This window comes from Mauremys reevesii, linkage group 5, assembly GCF_016161935.1.
Source record: "Mauremys reevesii isolate NIE-2019 linkage group 5, ASM1616193v1, whole genome shotgun sequence".
Classification (NCBI taxonomy): Eukaryota; Metazoa; Chordata; order Testudines; family Geoemydidae; genus Mauremys; species Mauremys reevesii.
Genome location: NC_052627.1, coordinates 57,418,845 through 57,440,015, shown reverse-complemented (window position 1 = coordinate 57,440,015; position 21,171 = coordinate 57,418,845). Strand labels below are relative to the sequence as shown.

Below are 21,171 nucleotides of genomic sequence, written 5' to 3'. Positions count from 1 at the left end.
AAATATAATCTACCTGTCCAATTGACTCCAATGTAAACCACAGTGATATGCTAGGTAGGGGGCCTCAAGAGTCCCTTATTAAAAATTCTGCTAACCCAAACTGAAGGGAGCGTTGGAGACAGGGGCGGCTCCAAACCCCAGCACGCCAAGCACGTGCTTGGGGTGGCATGCCGTGGGGGGCACTCTGCCGGTCGCCGGGAGGGCGGCAGGCGGCTCTGGTGGACCTCCCGCAGGCATGCCTGCAGAGGGTCCGGTGGAGCCGCGGGACTGGCGACCGGCAGAGCACCTCCCGCGGCATGCCGCCCTGCTTGGGGTGGCGAAATGTCTAGAGCCGCCCCTGGTTGGAGAGATTTCTCTCTCTCTCTCTCTCAGAGCTCCCTTTCTACATACTGCTGAATTATCTCTATAGAATATTACATTCCTGGGGCTCACAAAAAAAATAAAATAAAATAAAAAAAATAACTTGCATACACCCACTCACTCCACCCCGTAGAATGTACCCAATAGGAGGAACTGGGCTTCCCTACAGTCACAAATTGTACACTGTGATATTCTAGTAATATACTTGACTAATTTTCAGGAGACAAAGTCTAAGAATTTGCAGAAAACGTGTACAACAATATTAGTTAACTTGCTTTGTGATGTTGCCTCCTTACCACCTTAGATTATTGGAAACATTTTAAATGTTTAAATAGGAAAACACATTAATAGATTATTTAGTCCTTCCTCCATCTCTTGAAGCCCAAACACTCTAGGCTTTGTGGTTAGGGGGGGAAATTTTATAAGAGTCTCCTGTTAAAATATTGACAGCATGTGGCTTGTAAAATACATATGCCCTACTCTTTAAGATAATAAATTCAAAGAAAGCCCAGCAGTTTCCAGAATTTCAATCATATTTAATCATTCATGGGGGGGGGGGGGGAGAAAAACACACACTAAAAGTAAGTATAGGCCATATATGCAACTCTTATGCTTTATTGTTACTTTGCTGTGTCACATGGTTGACAGAATTTTGTTAGATCATTTCACACACCAGAGAAATGGAAAAACTGCTGGAGAGAGTTATAAAGGAACAGCAATAGAACTCTAGACTAAATGATGGTAATTCTCTGGGGTTGTATTAGTATGCTAAACTAACACTGGATACAGAACAGTCAGTTTTCAGTAAATCTATTCAAAAGGTTTCAGAATATTCTGCTGAAACCTAGGTTTTAAATTTGCTCCCAATGGGCCTTTTTCTAATTTGAAATGACCATGCAAGCTATAATAAAAATGTTTGTAAATATTTAATCTAGTTTTATTAATAAATGACTGATAATCATGCTACATGTAGAGAATTCAAAAGTGCAGAAAATTAGATACATGATGTTACACTTTACATAAGTGTGTTAGCATATCCATAGTTAACTAATTTCCATTACAAAACCCTCTTCTTTGCTCCCCTACAACTTTGACTCCAAAAAAAAAAAAAAATGACCTGGCCTGAAAGTTGCATTGTTTACCCTAATAGCAAAAGAAACTGTAAATTTCCTTCACAGGTTGCAGAAACAAACTGCCTTTGAGTTACTAGGATTTGAAATTTACTTGTCCGTTTTCTTAATCCAGTTGAAGTGACTTTTCCCTTTCTAGTTTACTAGAAAACTAAAACTCCCAGGAAGCTTATTTAACTTACAACTTATTTTCTTCAAATATAGCAATTAAGTTATTAGTTATTTTTGTTCTGCATAATTTGGAACCCAGTTCTACTCTTTGATGTCATTGGGAACTGATCCCATTGCTATCAACAGGAACATATCAGACATTATGCATTGGCAGATTGCAGTTTAGAGTCCTTTTATAGCTGACAGTTTGAAGATCTCTGTTAATACCAAAAAGTGTCATATACCATATCTCATACTAAAAGGAGAAGTCAGAGTCAATGTCTACAGCGTGTCTATGAAATGTATCAGTTGGAAATATTTAATACATAGGCTTGAATTTCACCACACACACACACACACACACACACACACACACACACACACACAAAATCAATAATACTCAAAATTTACAGATAGGCAAAGAGTTCCTTGAGAACTCCGAGTTTAAAAAATATTTACTTTGTATATTTTGATAGGTGATTTTGACAATTTGTGTTTTAATGGTTATAAAGCTTTAACGTTTTGAATCTCAATGTCTATTGTCATTAAATAATTATCTAACCCAGCCCCATTAACTGGCTATAATGAAAGGACAGAAGACTCTTGATATGGATTTAATCAGGCCACAACTTTATTATTAGATGTCTGGGACTACCCGCTAGATAAAAGTCTGCAGTGCAGGCAAACTCCATGATCATTCAAGTAACTACCCAGGGCTTCCACCAACCTCCCTTCATTTTCCATCCAGGTCCTCCAGCCAACCCATTGCTAGGACTTACCATGCACTCCCCCTCCCCACCCCATAGGAGGGTTACAGTGGGCTATAAGAAAGGGGGGTTGTTCCTTGCCATATCATTCATAGGAGCCCCAATCCCCCACATACACGTGCCACGGAACGTGAAATAAGCCCTTCTCCATGAAATCTGATCTTCCCCTTGCTGTGGGGAGCACCCTAGATGGGGGCTCCTAGCTGCAAGTCCCTGTCGGGCTGGGGAGGGACAGGACTTGTCCTTCTCCTACACAGCCACTCTCAGGGGGAGATCAGACCCACCTCTGAGTGCATCCCCCTACTGCAGGAAGCTCCGGTGCTGGGCCCCAAAGGTTCCTGCAGCTAGAGGAGGTTTTTGGATGTGGGTCCAATCTCCCCCTGCTGCTGACAGCGCCCCAGCTGTGAGTCCCCGCTGCCAGAAAAGGGAGCCCCACGATCACAACACTCAAAATTTCAGATGTAAAAGTCTGAACATATGAAATTGACCAATTAAAAAACCCTCTGGCCATGAAATTGATCAAGATGGACCATGAATTTGATAGGGCCCTCACCATTGGTACTTATGCAGACCAATCATCAGAATATCTTGCAAACATCCCCAATGACCATAGATGGGAAACTATATGGGGAGGGCTCTGAATTACTACAGTGAATTCTTTCCCCAGTGTCAGCCCAGTGGGTCTTGCAGACATGCTCAGGCCCTAACCGATCACCATATTTGGGGTCAGGAATTTTCCCCCAAGTCAGATTGGCAGAGACCATGGGGGTTCTTCATTTTCCTCTGCAGCATGAGACATAGGTCACTTGCTGGTTTGAATTAGAGTAAAAGGTGTATTCTCTGTAACTCGAAGTCTTTAAATCATAATTTGCGGGTTTCAGTACTGAGCTAGAGGTTATAGATCTATCACTGGAGTGAAGTTCTGTGGCCTGCAATGTGCAGGAGGTCAGGCTAGATGATCACAATGGTCCCCCCTCTGGCCTTAAAGTCTGAGAGTCTACACGAATCAGGGAGCTGAAACCAGCTCCCTGAAACCTCATGCCTTGCCGTCTGCCAAGCACAGCTTGATTGCAGGAAAGAATCTGGTCCATTCTCTTCATTTTTCAGTGTAATTATTTCATCATTTGAATACTCGCGCACAGCTTCCATTGATTTTAATGAGAACAATGTGTGCATATCAGAGGGCAGATCCAGACTCTGATATAACAAGAGTTCTGATATGTGGTCATATCAATTTTCTGGCAAGATCAGATCACTGTTTTACCCATCATAAAGAAATCTGTGAACTTATTTAAGAATTATCCTTCTCTTCCAACAATATTTTCACATTAAGTTTGCAGAAACTACAAAGATATCACATTTTGTTTAAAAAAAAAACAGCAATAATCAAACAATGAAAGATAGTACACAGAATGGAAAAAGTCCTTACTCTACTAGATTCAGGGGTACATGCTTATTTTCTGCTAGAATCCTATTGAGCTATATGGCTGCTCTGTCTCTAAATACTGGCTTGCCAAATAGAAACACCCAGTGATTTGAGAGATCTTTCTTAACCCTTGCCAACAGGCTTATTAAAATTATAGATGCCAAAACAGCTAAAGGAAAACACACTTCTAAGGAGCTGTAAAAACAGATGTTAGCAGATAACTATGAGATTTTTTTTTAAAAGTTAAAGAACTACATTTTTTACAGATCAATTTTTTTTCTTGAAGTTGTTTTAAAAGGAGCAGATTTCTTTGTGAAATTGCTGAGGAATGGGCAGAGTATAGTGGGACAAAAGGAAATATTTGTACTTTGTGTGAGAGGGAATCTTTTGAATGATTAAAGCAGAACCCAGGAATCCCAATCACCAGTTTTCTACTCTCAGTTTAACAAATTGTTTACTAGGTGACCTTGGGCAAGTCACTTGGGCCAGCATTTTCAAATTTAGTCACTTAAATCAATATTTGGGCACTTAAGTGGCTTGTTTTTCAAAAATGAACTACCTCCAGTTCAGCTTCTGTGGAAGAAGAAAAAATAATCTCCCATTAATTTAGGTGCCTAACTTTAGGCACCCAAGTTTGAAAATATTTTATGAGCCACATTTTGGTTCAATTCACCTATCTTAATATTCTACCAACTTTTTATATGAAGGAACTTATCTACTCTACGATGTTATTCAGTTAAGGATATCTTGTAACAGTTATAAAAGTACTAATATTTCCAAAATCCCAAAAGAGATCCCAAAAGAAATATTACATAAAACCACTGAAATCAGTAACCTCTGGATTAAAGTATGTCAGGCAGCTATATAACTCTTGCACTACAGTGCTACAAAGAGAGAAAATTCTTAGAAGTAGCACCATGAGATCTTCACAAATGTATTGAAAGCAGACAGAACTTTAGTGATTACAGTTTCACCCAAAAAGCTTTTATTTTCTAAATCACTTGGAATTTGAGTGACGGATGCTTTGAAGAAAGACATAGGTTTCAATATTAACACGGGTTAAACCAATAGGAAAGGAGTAAGGGCCTCTGGCTACAAAATGCTAATTCAAGTGACATTCACTGCATGTTTGCTTCCTTTCAATAACATTCATGTATCCAATGCTAAAAAAATCAGCAAAAGTCAGAGTTAAGCCTGATGGCTAAGGCTTAAATTAAAAAGAGTCTGGAGAAAAGAAAATGAATGTTGGACAGAAACAGGTTCCCCTGCTGAAATACATGCATTAATTTTTATAATGAAATTAAAGGACAACAGAACAGAAAGAGACTTCCTGTTCTCAGAATGTTACCATTATAGATTTTCCCAATGCTACCTCAACATTGCCATTACAGATGCTCATCATGATAGGATATTTTATTTACACTACACGAGTTAATATGACACACAGTTTATCAGATTTATAATGGAACACCCGTCACAACACTGAGAGTCTTCCTATAATATTTTAAATCTATATTAATCTACCAGAACAGTGAAAACTTTTTTTTTAAAATCAGTTCCATTTTCCAAGGTCTGAATAAGGCCAAGTCTCTTGAACATCTGGGGAAGTCATGGGGTCTATTTACTAGGATTTTTTCTGAGGTGGGTGAGGTTGGGGTGCTACAATTTTCTTCCTTTGATAGGAAGAGGTAGGGAGGTTTTTTTAATTAAAATATTTTAAAAAGTTACAGAATCCATTTCAGACTGTGTAAAATTCAATATTTTAGCTCTACTTTGCCAAACTTCCATTTCAAAACACAGGCTGCATGCAGGTTCATGAATTTGAAAGAATAGCCAATATACACAGGCAAAAACTGGCATAGTTCACAAACACTGATCTAACAAGCAGTTTGATGCATGACAGGCTTATTATTTGGTCACCTTAGTGTACTGTAGATTGTTTTTTCAGTTTTTCAATTGTTTTTCAGTTCTATGCCTGCTCTCTCTTCACGTGGGGTCAGATTGGGCTACCACACCTGCATGCCTACACATCTGGCAAGATCAAAGATAAGAACAGAAGAGAGAAAGAGAGAGAAAACTATTTAAAAATGGAAAAAACTCACATTCTCTCTTTAAAATAAATGAGTGTGTCCTTGGTTCAGTAATTTAAGAGAAGGGATGAAGTCTTGGCTCCATTGAGAGTTCAATGACAAAAACTCCCATTGGCTTCCATGGGACCCGGATTTCATCCAACATTCCTAAATACCATCAGAGATCTTGCTAAATGTTCTGATAATGATATTTAATTACACCAACTAAGACACCAATTTGCATGTTCTGATGGGTTATGCATGGAACTGGGAGCCAGGAACTCTCAAACAATAAACTTGGATCTGCCACTGATTTGCTTGGGCAAACTGGCAGGTTTCAGCTAGCACACGTAAGTGCAAATGGAAACCCCTCACTCCAGCAATGAGCGCTGCCCTGCAAATAGGATTCACTTCAGTGGGCGGACAGATGGAGTTTCTAAAAGACAGCAAATTCTAGTACTCTTCTCCCATTTCCCACATCGGTAAAATGAGAAAAAAACACTACCATCCAGACAAGGAAGCATTAACGTTTGAACAACACTCTACAAAACACCATGTATTCTAGCAAGGTGACTCTTCTGTGTCAAGAACGTTCTCGTCTCTGTATCTTTCTTTTGCAGAAAGAGTAGGACTTAATTGAAAGCATTTTACATTATGTGATCACTGATTATTCTGTATGTATAAATCCAGTGAATTTGATATGTTGCTATATTTACCATTACACCAACGGATTTTAAATCCATTTGAACTCAAAGTTTTGATTTCCTGAACAAAAAAAAAATCCTCTGATGCTGTGATTATTAGCTCCCACTAAATACAAACATTGATGTGTAGAAATATTTTCCCCCAGGGTTACATTCCATATTTAAACCCATATTAATGAAATAGTTTCTAAATATCATTGAATACAATGTAACAAATGCATAAAAAGGCAATTCCAGCCCAACATAATGCAAGTTTAGCTGCTTTTTCAACTTTCCTATAGAAGGTTTTCCCATTTCAGATTTGTATACATATTATCTAAACTGGAGACTATGGGCCAGATATGAAGGCCACAGAAATCATGGGAATCCTTTGGATCAGACCCTAAATTTCAATTCACTCATAAACGTATCATCCCTAGAGGATTAGCATGATTCCACATACACATAATAGCTGTGTTTCGAAGTATGTAAATATGCTGCTGACTTTAATATGCAGTGAACTTTACATTAATCTACAGTTTGAAATATTTTAAGATAATGCATAACAGCCACAAATGGCATATACATATAGCAATTGCCTTGCTGAAAATACAAAGCATGAGTCTTTAGTATACAGCAGTGGCTTTCAAACTGTGGGACATACAACTGGTTAAGACTTTTCCCTTGTTTCTTCAAAATATTGCTGATAACATAATTTCTCTCACTAGCTGAGTGTCCTGCTCCAGCTCCTGCTGCCAGGCTGGAGGAATGGGGAAGGGATGAGGAGCAAGGGGACCTGGTGGCCTCTTCCTGTGCCAGAGGTGGAGGGGGAGGGATAGCTCAGTGGTTTGAGCACAGCCTACTAGACCCAGGGTTGTGAGTTCAATACTTATGGGGGCCATTTAGGAATCTGGGGCAAAAATCTGTCTGGGGATTGGTCCTGCTTTGAGCAGGGGGCTGAACTAGATGACCTCCTGAGGTCCCTTCCAACCCTGACATTCTATGATTCTATACCAGGTCACTCACTCTCCAGGGGCAGGTACAGATGCACCCCCTTGGGAGGTAGTTTCTGCCTACCCACACAGGCTCTTGCACCTGCAAGCTGGTGATTGAGCCAGGACCAGAGGAGCCTGTGGCCTGTGAATGATTCTGGGGATCCCAGGGACAGGAGCATGAGGAGAGGGGCACAGCACAGATTTCTGCATCCAGTTGGGGCCACCTTCCTGGACCTTCCATATCCCAGGCAGGAGATGCTCACAGGCCAGGGAGCAGTTGGGCACCTAGCCAGGATGAACTCCCTGACCCTAGACATCCAAGGAAATACTCTCTCTTAGAAAAAGTGTGGTGCACATAGGACATGACTCTCCGAAGGGGTGCACAGCCAAAAAATAAACACCAAAGTTGGGAACCTCTGATGTACAACACTGGCATTCAACATAAATCATCAACTCTCCAGTTTTTAGATGGTAATGTGAAATTTGTTACGTAGATATTGCACGGCTAATTACAAATATAAAAGCAAACTATACGCTGATGAAAAGGAAATTTTGTTAAGCAATAAGAGGCTTATTAGGCAGAAATAATATGAGCGCTACTGAAATAGGTTACAGTCTGGCTTCTGTATCCAGACAAACTATTCTGCAGGAAGCTCAGCCAGGCTGCAGAACTATTTTGGCAGAAGTATGAAAGCGCCTCACAAGCTGGCATTCTAATTTCAATGGGGCATATGTAAAATCCAAAAATTTATTAGACTAGTGTTTGCAACAATCAAGAAGTGACATCTTTTCTGTGCAGAAATCCTCCTGGTAATAAGAAATCCCCAAATAAGGCCTATGCTTGTTTAAAAAGATAGAACATCTGTTGACATTTTGGACCATTATACAATCAACAAATAATTTAATTTGTTTCTTACTCTCTGCCTCAGAGTTTGGAGTGTTACACATGAAGAACAAATGTTACCGGCCTATAAGACCCAAATTCCTAAGTAGTTTGCCCTTGGGTTGGGAAACTAAAAATTTCCCCAACATTTTATTCTACACAGAAAAACCTGTCACACCCTAATCCAAGGCTTTTTGGATCCTTTTGATGAATAGTTTACAGAACACCCTACAAAAATCTCAGGCTCTTGGCTATGCAGCTGTAAAAACTGATATTGCACAGATTAGAGAAAAAATAAGAGAGCTGGGTACTGTCCTTTTATGATAATTAAGGGAGTTCTTGAGACCAACTATTTTCTGGATTCATGTAAAACTGGGATATACTATTTCCCCTGATTTTAAGCAGATAAATTTATTAAATATTTTGCTGTTACTTGGGTAAAACTCGTATTGAAGTCTGGGGGAATCTAAAACTGTAAGGCTGTGTTCAGAATGGCGAGGTTTAAATGGAATATCTGCAAATCTTCCTTTGGCAAGCTGTGTTTTTGATCATGAGACATCAGAACACTTCTGGCTTGCTTCTTAAATGTGTAGCCAGTTGGCTGTGATGTATAATGAAATTGGAAAAAAAAAATCTTGAACAGCACCACACAATAAAACTGTATGTGACTTGTGATTATATATGGTCATTAAGAAAGTAGTTGCCAAATATCTCAGTGCCTTTCATGGCGTGAACATTATACATCACAGCCAACTGGCTACACATTTAAGAAGCAAGCCAGAAGTGTTCTGATGTCTCATGATCAAAAACAGCTTGCCAAAGGAAGATTTGCAGATATTCCATTTAAACCTCGCCATTCTGAACACAGCCTTACAGTTTTAGATTCCCCCAGACTTCAATACGAATTTTACCCAAGTAACAACAGCAAAATCGGACCCTCTGTATTCACAAAATATGATGATCCCATTCAGCTCTCTCAGTTCAGAATAGGTGTAATGCAGTTCACTGTATTTCCTGGAGTGTCAATGAGTTTATCTTAGAGGTCTCATTATAAAATGTTTACAGTAAGTGCTTTGCCATACTTCCTATATGTTGGAAGCTGCATAACGATATAGTGGGAAACTAAGTATGAACCAGCATCCACTATCACAAGATGCTTCCATCTAGTTCTTCTAGATACCATAAGTTGTCTCCAATTTTACACATACTAATATTTAATAGCATTCCTCTTTCCTGCCCCCAAATTACAGTAAAAACAATCAAGTACAGTAATAAATAAGGTTATGATGGAAATTTAAATTACACAAAGTTTAGGGAATTCAAGAAATGAAAGGGCCAGATTCAGTTCTCATTTACACCAGATTTACATTACGGTAACAGATCAGAATCTTCTTCATAATTTCCAGAACCCTGGTAGTTCAGTTTCCTTTTTAAATGCAGTTAAAACTTCAACCAGAATATTGCAATAATGGATCTTTTCATGCTTCTCTTCCTTGGTTTAAATTAAGAGATTTTTATAATCATCACATGATATGCAAGACTGAACTGCTCCAGATATAGAGCAAAGGCTAGTCCATTTACCCAAATATTAGACACATTCAAATTAACACAGGTAACTTTGTGTGTGTGTGTGTGTGTGTGTGTTTTAAAATCAGATATGTGTATCTGAACAGCCATATTTAAATTGATAAGATACATTGGGCATGTGCACTATACTATTTTTAAATGCTTATACCATTTTTCAATATGTATTCTTTTTTCTCAAAGTCAATAAAGTTTACATTCCTGACTGAGGATTGAGTACATACTAATTTTTTTAAAACAAAAGAGCTTGAGTTCTCAGAATGCCAACACAAGGAGAAGAGTATCAGAGGGGTCGCCGTGTTAGTCTGGATCTGTAGAAAGCGACAAAGAGTCCTGTGGCACCTTATAGACTAACAGAAGTATTGGAGCATGAGTTTTCGTGGGTGAATACACACAAGGAGAGAACACTGAGTCCCAGATTCACAAAGGGCCTTAGGTGTTTAAACCCCTGATTTAAGCACTTCAGTCCCAGTGTGATCCACAAAACTGCTCAGCTGCCGCTTTATCCTGGTGGCACCTAAACTGACTCACTGCCTAAATTTTCAGGGTAAAAAGTTCCTTGGGCACCTACGGGTATGTCTACACTAGAGACCTTACAGCAGCACAACTATAACGCTGCAGCTGTGCCACCATAAATTCTCCCATGTAGCCGCTCTATGCTAATGGGAGAGAGCTCTCCCATTGGCATAATTAACCCACCTCCCACAAGCAGTGGTAGCTATGTCAGCAGGAGAGGGTCTCAATCGCTCTTATTTAAATATTTAAACACAGTGGAATAGCTTCAAAAGTCATTGGACCAGAGAGTGAATGACTCTATAGAGTTCAGTGGTTAGGGCATCCACTTCAGAGGTCCAAGACCCTTACTCTAATCACTCTATTGTTACAAAGTGAACTAGCTTCAAGAGGAGAAACTGAGGGAGAATCAGAATGTTCCATAGCTCAGTAGTCAGAGCATTCTTCTGAAGTGTGGGAGACCCCTGTTCAAATCTTCTCTATCAAGCAGAGGGAGGAATTTAACCTAGGTTTCCCACATCCCAGGTGAGTGCTCTAATCACTGAGCTAAAAGTTCTAATGACCATCTCTGCCACCTCCTCCAACCAGTTTGTGCAGAGCAAGGCAGGCACCTAACTCCTCTCTCATAGAACTGGAAGAGACCCTGAAAGGTCATCAAGTCCAGCCCCCTGCCTTCACTAGCACAACCAAGTACTGATTTTGCCCCAGATTCTTAAGTGGCCCCCTCAAGGTTTGAACTCATAACCCTGGGTTTAGCAGGCCAATGCTCAAACCACTGAGCTATCCCTCCCCCATGCTACAGGAAAAGGGTTCCCTGGCTGTGGATCAGAGACAGACAGACTTAGGCACCTAGCACTATGGGGAGGTGCTCAGGATCCCACCCCTCTCTCCCATTCATGACTTTCAGCCGTTCCCTGCCTACTACGCTGGTTTTGGTGCCTCCCACTCTTAGGACACCTCTCTCTCCCCAAGTACTGTATAGGCCAGGGAGTCTAGGCACCTAACACAGGCTTTGTGGATCCCAGTTGTTGATTCAGTGATTTTCCTAGCACTTAGAAGTTAAGTAATGCAGCACCAAGTCCCTTTGTGGATTCAGGCCTAAGTTCAGGTAACAAAAGCGGCTAAACTAAAGTTACTGAAATTTTTAAATAATATGCCTTTAAGCAGAGTACAAATATGAAAAGCAGCCCAAAAGGCAAATTTTTCTGCAAATGTACAGATACCTAAGATGTCAGCTTAGAATGAAAATGCTTCTTATTTATAACTATAGCATTAGGTTAAAAGAACCTATGTGCACTCCTGGGAGATGACAATATGAGAGGGGTATCAAACGTATTCTACTCAATCTCTGAACAGTAGATTTGGAACAAGAATCTTGGGGTGAGATATGGCCCTTGGTTTGCCTTTGTTAGGTGTTAATGGGCTTCTATTATCTCCTGAGGCTGAGATAAAGTGTCCTGCTTCTCAGTGAGAAACTACACAACAGAGTAGAATAGATGACACAGTTATGAGTGTCCCCAGAGAAAGAGCCACGAGAAAGAGCCATCAGTCCCCATTTTTTTTTCCAAGTGCGCCACTTTGAGGCACATAAGTCAAAGCAGGCATCTGGTTGCCCTTCATGTTTCTGTCTCGTAAGCCTCAGCTCATTCTCACATCATCCATTACTTCTAATAAGGATACAGCTAGTTCCCTGTTCAAACTCTTTCTACCTAACTCTTTCGTAGTGCTACTGATGACTATTCCCTCTGACCTTCCAATTTAAAGAATCATTAGAGTATCCTCTCTCTACTTCATACCACAAGGAAACCAGATTTCCAAAGCACTAGTAAACTTCATTTTCCTTCCTTCCTGATTTCTTAGGTTCTTGGACAACTTACAAATGATCATGTTCTTGTCCTCAATCTACTTAAACTCCTCAGATACAGACCCTTTGAGAAGCTAGGATGCCACACTTACTCATTCTCACCTAGTCCTTTCTCTGCTTGCCCCTGCTCTCACCTTCTACTTTGTAAGGGGGTACAGATGAAAATTTTCTGAAAAGCATGATTAAGGCCACAGGTTATCAAGCTTGCTGATTCTATCATTTGGCTTACCCACAAGAAGTAGACACCTACCCTGAGAAACACTCCCATAAATTACAATTTTTTCATACTAAGGAGATCCCTAATGGTGGTTTTGTTCATATCACAACAGTTTATTGCACTAACATTTCCTATGTAAACTGAAAACACTGCATCTCACCAATACAGTTAGCATATATTTGAGATGCGCAAATATTTTAGAAGCGTTGTTTTTTAAAAAAAGTATCTACCTTTCTGTGTTATACCAGCCAGATCATCCTTGCCCTTTACCTTTTTTATGATTTCTGAGGTGCCCTGGCTTTTGGCTTCAATGCCAGAAGATAATTGTGCCTTTTGCAAGCAGTGAAGATACAAATTGCCAGCTGGTGCTAGCATCTGGTTGTTCTGGCACAAGGAAAGATGTTCTTGACCTACTTGATAAAAGCACACATCAGTTATAATCTTGAGTACTTTAACAGGATTAACCCGATATTGTGAAATGCAACAATAATACTCAAAAGCAGTAAGTACTTGGATCACTCACTAATTGGTTCCCACCAATGCTTTCTTTCTTCTGCTCCCTGCTAACATGAAATAGCCATCTCCTCAGGACAGATAAAACAATATCCTGGGACATTGCTCCCTGCCATGGATAATTACAGCCCTACTGAGAATCTTTCTACATCCTTCCAAAGGGCTTCTGTACATGCGCCTAGCATCCTTGACAACTTTGAGTATGTTGCCAGTGGTGCTGACATACCACAAGAGGTTTAACTATAACTGTTGAAAGCAAATGCTATTAAGAGTATTTGTGCTATGCAGAGCACTGAAGATATCCTATCACTTGCCACATTAGAATGCCTTTTTCATCAGTGATGAAGACCACTTTTTCCTGGTTCTTCCAGAAGTCCAAAAAAAAAAAAAAAAATCTCCTGGTTAAAACGGCCAAGGAGCCTCAATATTTTCCTAGTTCCAGAAAAATCTAAGTATCTGATAATGAGAGGCTGCATGGCCAGTAAAAAAATAAAAAGTAAAACAGAAGATGCTAAAGAAAGAGCGAGAGTCATGAGCACCAGCTTCTGCCACTGAAGAATTATGGTGTGTTTTCACCCCATTCCTAGTGCCTAAACAACAGAGTGGTAATATAAAGTCATTTCAAGAATTAAAAAAGACTAGACACCTATCTAGAAATCTCAGATATACCACAGTTTCTGCAAACTGATCTTATGTCCCACACGCAACCAATTAATCATTGGGAGTGGGAAGGAAGAGAAAGAAAAAAAAAAGTTGTTCCACTATGGCTATATAAAGGTGAAATATAAAAATGCTCGTGGGAATCCTGTTACCCCAAACCAAGAATATTTTGTCGGTGTCACATATAGTAAGTGTGTGCGCCACATCAGCAGAAGGATGGGGAGAAATTACACACACAATATCCCGCTGTTCTCAAACAAGGATATATACTATAGAGGTGAGAAACATGGGTTTAGCAAGAGGGTGTATCCCAAATAAAATCTTATTCTCCCTATTCCCAACAGCTCACACTATTGATGATTTTGCCAAGCACATTTGGGTCCTGTATATTAAAGGACACAGCCCTGCTTCCATTAACTCCAACATAAGCAGAATCAGAACCTTAGAGATTCCTCTCTCCTCACGTTCTCTGCAGGCACCTGAGTTGTCAAATTGACAATCCAGAGATATTTATATCTATTGGAGCTGGGAACAGACCAGTCTCTGTGGAATGTGCTCAGCATCTCTGGTCCAGCAGACCATGAGTTTGCATGCCCTTCAGAACATGATGCGAAGCATGTTTAACCAGACTTGCTGAAGGATGTGAAATTTTTAAGTGGCAGTTGTTAGGTTACATTTATTGTTATGATATGTGCTGTTGAATTTGTTTGTGGCTATAGATAAGTTATAGGCACACTATATACATTAAACAAACAACAAGAACAGTAGTGCCTGATTTTTTTTTAAATGTCAATAGAATTTCTTACTGTATGTGCCCAAGTCCACCGACAAAGCATGTAGCATCTCAATTTAGCTGATACAGAATATCATGACACAGGGTTTGATCAGCCAGTTCTTATATGCCAAACTGACAAATAGCAAATTTGCCTTAAAGTGCTCATCTGCAGTGGATCTGTCTAGAGCTGTAAAGAGTGACTCTGAGCTGAGACAAGCTTAACACCGCACCTACTGGCTTGGTCACAGAGGCTTGGGGCTCTCTTTAGGCTCACCTGATACAGCTGCTGCAGCCAACAAATCAGAACTCTTGTGGCTCCAAGCATCAGCCGCAGAAATGGGCAGGATGTACATATAGCTTGTCCTGCCAACAGAGACATGAAGGACTGAGGTAGGTGGCTACATTGGCTCTGGTACCTGGCCATCAGTTACCATACACAAGAGCCTTCCACTGTATTTACAACATATGCAACTCTACTAATGGTGCAGAGACAATTCAAGTCTACTGCCAATGTCTTTTTAGAAGGCTTAATTCCACTGTGGATTTCCATTCAAGTCTGCTTGGTAAGAAGGGAAGAGCAAGTAAAGAATAAGTGTTTATCCACCAAACTGATGGAGTTCTGACTGCAAAGGAGGGTTTCTATGGGCTCTCATAGATGGTAGAGCCATTTTCTGTACTCTTTTCCCTGCCCCACCATGCTTCCTGCCTCAGGGTTTTCTCTTCTCTATATGCATGGTAAACAGATCTATAACAGAAACTAATGCTGGTGAAATTTGGTGTGCTAATTGGAGCATATGCTAATCCAATCATGATGCTGAAGGACTTTTTGAATATTCCTGTGAGCTGTGTTGATCATGGATAAATGAGCAAATTATTAGGAATCTTCTTTCCTTTTATTTTACTTAGAGAACCATGAAAGTGATTTTTCAATAGCGGTATTATTGTTGTTGCTGTGCATCTGATGAATAAAACAAAAGGGCACACTCAATGAGCATATAACAAAAGAGAGACAAATACTGGCCTCAACTGCACCCTTAAAACCCCACCTAAATTAAGAAGACTGCAGAGGTGTAGAAGCAGAATTTGTCCTGATGATTCTAACCAGTACATGAAAAAAAACAAAAAGATACTACGGATGAAAGTTTATAATGATCCTGATAGGAATCAATCAGTTTTAACAATAACTGTACTAAAAGCCACCTAAAACAGGCAATCCCTCCTTCATGAAACCACTTTAACAAGCAATTTTTTTTGGCATTAAATTTATTTAACTATTATTTAAAACAGGGGTGGGCAAACTTTTTGGCCCGAGGGCCACATCTGGGTATGGAAATTGTATGGCGGGTCATGAATGCTCATAAAATTGGGGGTTGGGGTGCGGGATGGAGTGAGGGTTCTGGGGTGGGGCCAGAAATTAGGAGTTCAGAATGTGGGAGGGGGCTCCGGAGTGGCGCAGGGGGTTGGGGTGAGGGCTCCAGATGAGGGTGCGGGCTCTGGGGTGGGGCTGGGGATGAGGATGAAGGGTTGGGGGTGCAGGAGGGTTCTCTGGGCTGGGACTGAGGGGCTCAAAGGGTAGAAATGGGATCTGGGCTAGGGCAGGGAGTGGAGGTGCAGGAGGGGGTCAGGGGTACAGCCTCTGGGAGGCACTTATCTCAAGCATCTCCCAGAAGCAGCAGCATATCCCCCACTCCGGCTCCTACGTGGAAGTGTGGCCAGGTGGCTCTGCGCACTGCCCCATTCACAGGTGCCGCCTCTGCATCTCTCATTGGCCACAGTTCCCAGTCCATGTGAGTTGTGGGGGTGGCACTTGGGGCGAGAGCAGCGTGTGGAGCCCCTTGGCTGCCCCTACGTGTAGGAGCTGGAGGGGGGACATGCCACTGCTTCTGGAAACTTGCTCTTCCCTTCTGACCAAGCATGTGCAGAGCATGTGCAGAGCAGGGCAAGCCCTGGACCCTGCTCCGTGGCAGGAGCTCAAGGGCCAGATGTGGCCCCCGGCTTTGCCCACCCCTGACTTAAAAGATCACTTTTACTAGGCACCCATTTTTAGACTAGAGATGGGCAAACTTCTTTTGTCTAATTTCATATTCACTTAAACATCTGAGGTGACATTCTGGCCTCATTGACTTAAACAGGGCCAGGATTTCACTCCTGGTGTTGGAAAGAGTGACTCAAATGATACTGAAAATTCTGTTTAGGCAAGACCATGAAAGAGAGACCACAGGGGGAATAAAGTCCAATTAAAAAAAATGGAAAAAATAAGTAGAGAGCAAGCAACTAATGAAAACGTTGATGGAAACTATCTATACATCATACGCAGAGCACCCACTTATACCAGCCTAGCTATTGCATACCCAAACATGCAGCACAGGTACCTTTTAAGTAGAATTTTTAATTGAATAGTCCCTTTTTTTAAAAAGGAGATTGGAGGAGGATTATAGGTGTTACATTATAGAGAAGGTTTGCAAAAACAAGGATTAGTCTGCAAGAACTCCACAAGATTCTCCTATCCCTGCATAAGGCAAGTGCCATTGCCTTACAAATCAGAGAAGGAGTCTTTTTCAATAAGAGCAATTGCCCATATTTTTAAAATGTATTTTGGCACCTAGAATGCAGACAGCTGCCCACTGAGATTTTCAGAAGTGCCTCAGCACCTAGCTCCCATAAATTTTAATAGGAATTAGGCACTTTTCAATATTCCACTAGATGCCAAGCTGCATCTTCAAAACACTTGTAATAGTTTGGACCGTCAGATCCTAAGTGTCACTGAAAGTCATTAGGGTCTTAGTCCTAAGTCACTTCTGAAAAAGGGACTTATGCCTCCAGTTTGGTCCATTACACGCCAAAATATAAATATCAAGGCTCCTACAGGATGACTGTTTTCAGAGTATTTCACAATGCAAGGGCTCTCTCTTGTTCTGAACAAGTCTGAATCGCCATGGGTGAAACAGCAATATTAACATAAAACAATGTTATGGGAGTTAAATTAAAACATTTCCCTTCCCAAACAAATAGAAATATCTGGAATACATCCTGAAAATGTATTACTAATCCTATAGTTGAAACAAAATATCAGCCAGTTAGTTAATCGCATCAGATCAAATAACAAACACTACCATAGAGTACCTCTGGGTAAGCCGTAGGGAAACACCAGTGAGAGGGGGCTGGGGATAGGTAGGATGGAGAATGGTGTAGGTAGGGGAATAGGCACAAAACAAAAAAATGGAGCTCCAAATGTAGCTTTTACTGACTAGGCCTGTGCTTCTGGGCAGCTTCTCTGCACCTGTGTCCTCTTTGTGCTTCTAAAAGAAGATTAATACTTACCTACCTCCCAAAGATTCATTAGGGTTTTTTTTTTGTTTTTTTAAACCTCTACAGATGCAAGAGAGCCAAATTCCAAACCAGTGTAAATCCAGATTAACTCTGGATTGAAGCCAATGGAGTTACAGAATTCAACCCTAAGTAACTACTCTTGCTAAGGTGCCTTGTGCATTTAGACAGAGAAAACACAACGGGATAATGTGAATGTCTTGTGTAGATGGGGTGGGACTGGGAAGGCACAGCATACTGGGGGAATAACAAGAGAAGGTACCTTACAGGAATACAAGGTAAAATAACAGGTCAGACCAGCCTGAGCAATGCCCCTCTCAGGAGCCAGCCCTTCTGTGCAGCCTGGATTTTACTCCCCAGCAGCTGCAGGTGTCTCTCTTACCTTCCACTAGCTCCTCCAAGCTGGTGAGTTTCCTGCTGCCATCAATGGTGTAGATGGTGCGGACTCCCTGGGGCAGGTTCACATTGTCCGACAGCGACCTGGTGAGCTCGATCAGGAGAGCATCGAAGGAGCGAAAGCGGTCGCTGGAAACGGCAAACACCAAGCCCTTGAAGTACCTGTCCCCATTGCGGTAGAACCGGGCTTTCTTTGCTTTCTTCTCCGAGCTGAGGGCCTGCAGCGTCCGCGTGCGGTAGAAGCTGCAGTGGGCGCTGTGCGCGGGGCTTGGGATGAGCCCGTTTCCCTTGGGGCCGGAGCTGCTGCTGCAACTCGAGCCGGTCCCCGCTCTGCGGGCCCCCGAACGCTGCTGCCTTTTGTCCCGCTCCTCAAAGTGCTCCAGCTCAATGCTCCTGGTGCTGGCCATTTATTGCTTTATTTATTGCACCCTCCCCCCTTCCAACAGCTAGTCCCCCTGCTTTTGCCCCAGACCCCCCGGGGCCCAGTCCCCAGAAACCTGCCGCTAAGCCTGGCTCAGGGCATGCAGATAGAGCGCACACCTAATTTAGCATCACGTCGAGCCACCCACCTGGAAGGATCTGGCGAGAGAGCTGCACCTACCCTGCTCGGTATTTACACCCCTAAGCGCCAACGTTGCCCTTGGGACTAACTGACCTGCGGCGTGATGATCTTTGCCCCCCTCTTAAGACACACATGCACCCACTCACAAACGCATCCCTGCTGCCTGCCTCAGGAAAGCCTAACTCAGCACCTCGCGGCCGGACGCAGCAGCAGCTAGGACACGGGGCACAAACTTCGGGAGGCTGAGGAGTTGCTGGCGGGGGCTGCTGGCTCCGCGCTGTGGCCACGCAGCCTCACACAATAAAGAGGATGCTGCTAGCCATGATGTCCCCAATCATGCCATTCTCTGCGGAGAAGGTGGGGGGTGGGGAAGGCATCTCTCTCCCGCCCGCTCCCAGCGCCTTCCAATCCGGAATGCCCAGCGCCAATTGCCCCCACAGCGCGCCGGGAGCCCGTGGGGCTCGGATCACATGGGCGGATTGCAGGCAGGGGGATGCCTCTCGCGGCTGCCGCTCGCCCACAAGGCGCAGAGGAGAGGCACAAATCCAGGCTCCGCCGGGAGCAGACAGCCCCCGAGTCAGCGGTCCCGCCCTGCACAGCTCCAGCGGGTAGGAGCCGCAGCTGGGGAAGGCTGTTAGCCGAACTGCCCTGTGCAAAAGCAAACGCCCGGCCCCCTAGTTTCCCTCCCCTACGCCTTTCTATGCCGGCGACTTCTATAGCCGGGCGCTGAGGCTCCAACCGGAGAAGCGAGCTGCGACTGCAACCCCGCCAGTCCGCGTTAATGGCAATGCAACGTCTGAGGTAGGCGAGGGCTTCTCCCGGGTCCTAGACAAACACCAACTCCTGCACTAATGAGCCCAGCTGGCTTTGAGCAGGAGCTGCCTGTTATCAACCCCATTGTAAGCTGCACTCAGGCGGTAGCTTGTACCTAGGGCTCTACCAAATTCATGGCCATGAAAAACGCCTCCGGGATCATGAATTCTGGTCTTTTGTGTGTTTTTACCGTACACCTTACAGATTTCACAATGTTTCTCCAACTGGGGGTGGGGGGCCTGACCCAGACCCAGACCCAGACCCAAAAGGCAGTTGCAGGTGGGTTGCAAGATTATTTTAAGGGGTCATGGTATTGCCAACCTTACTTCTGTGCTGCCTTCAGAGCTGGGTGGCTGGAGAGCAGCAGCTGTTGGCCAGGTGCTCAGCTCTGAAGGTGGTGCCCTGCCATCAGCAGTGCAGAAGTCAGGGTGGCAATACCATACCATGCCATCCTTACTTCTGTGCTGCTGCCGGCAGCAGCTGGCTGGCCGGCCAGCAGCCACTGCTCTCTAGCTGCCTAGCTCTAAAGGCAGCATCACCACCAGCAGCAGTGCAGAAGTAAGGGTAGCAGTACCACAACTCACCCTACAACTCCATTTTGGGTCAGTGCCCTTACAATTACAACACCCTGAAATTTCAGATTTAAATAGCTGAAATCATGAAAATTACAATTTTAAAAATCCTATAACCATAAAATTGACCAAAATTGACTGTGAATTTGGTAGGGGTCAGCCAGCTAGTGTGTAAAGCACCATCACAGGGGAATTAAAGTTGTGTGTGTGGATGGGAGGGAGGTGAGAGCAGCTCCCAGGTAAGAGCTAGTTAACTTCAGTGAAGACAAGCCCTGCCACTCAAACCTGGCAAAAGCAGGGAAAATCAAGGACAGAACTGAGGATCTCTTCACTCTCCCACTTGCTTTGTTTCTTTGTTTTGCTGATGCACCTACTGTATGTCCGGGAGGAAAATTAAATTACATACTTGAAAATACATTACCTTCTTGTGGTAAAACATCCTCTCAAGTCACAAGGACACAAGGCCAGATTCTGCTCTCACATCTGTGTAAGTTAACGGTATTTCTGTGGTATAAGTGAAATCAGAATCAAGCTCTCTATCTAGATAAAAAGTATATTGTTGCTCAGAACTTATTTGTCTTAAATATTTATGTCTGAGTTCTCCTTTTAGTTACAATATTGGGACAACATTGACCTCAATGGAATTATTCTAGGGGTTTTTACTAGTGTAATTGAGCTTAAAATTTGGCCTTTGTGTTTTAGGTCACCAGCCCAGTTAGCTTCAGGTTACTTGGTTTTTTTACTGTTTTGAAATAAATATTGTCAATGAGGAGGGGATAAAATATTAATATTTTTTAAACATTTCCTTACTTAGGTTACTAATTTTAGTATCAGGTCTGTATTTGTTATAAACCAGTACCTAGAGCCCCAGTTCCTGGAGTCATGTGACTACATAAGCTAAGATTTCATTTT

The 21,171-nt window shown here is 42.4% G+C and overlaps 1 protein-coding gene across 18 annotated transcripts in view; it reads right to left on the bottom strand.

Moving 5' to 3' along the window:
* DCLK2 (doublecortin like kinase 2) overlaps nucleotides 1-20,732 on the bottom strand; it is a 137,662-nt gene extending 116,930 nt beyond the window's left edge. For 15 of the 18 annotated variants that reach the window (XR_005599635.1, XR_005599634.1, XR_005599636.1 and 12 more), the window contains exon 1: nucleotides 18,299-19,132. Coding sequence is in view for 13 of the 18 variants with exons in the window: in XM_039542024.1 (XP_039397958.1) it covers nucleotides 18,299-18,719 (421 nt within the window). In the remaining 5 variants the exon portion in view is untranslated. Of the gene's footprint in view, nucleotides 1-5,753; nucleotides 5,865-14,863; nucleotides 14,953-18,298; nucleotides 19,133-20,680 lie in introns of those variants that run through there. The other 3 variants (XM_039542028.1, XM_039542027.1, XM_039542029.1) reach the window with 3 other exon arrangements.
* Between the last annotated feature and the right edge of the window lie 439 nt (nucleotides 20,733-21,171).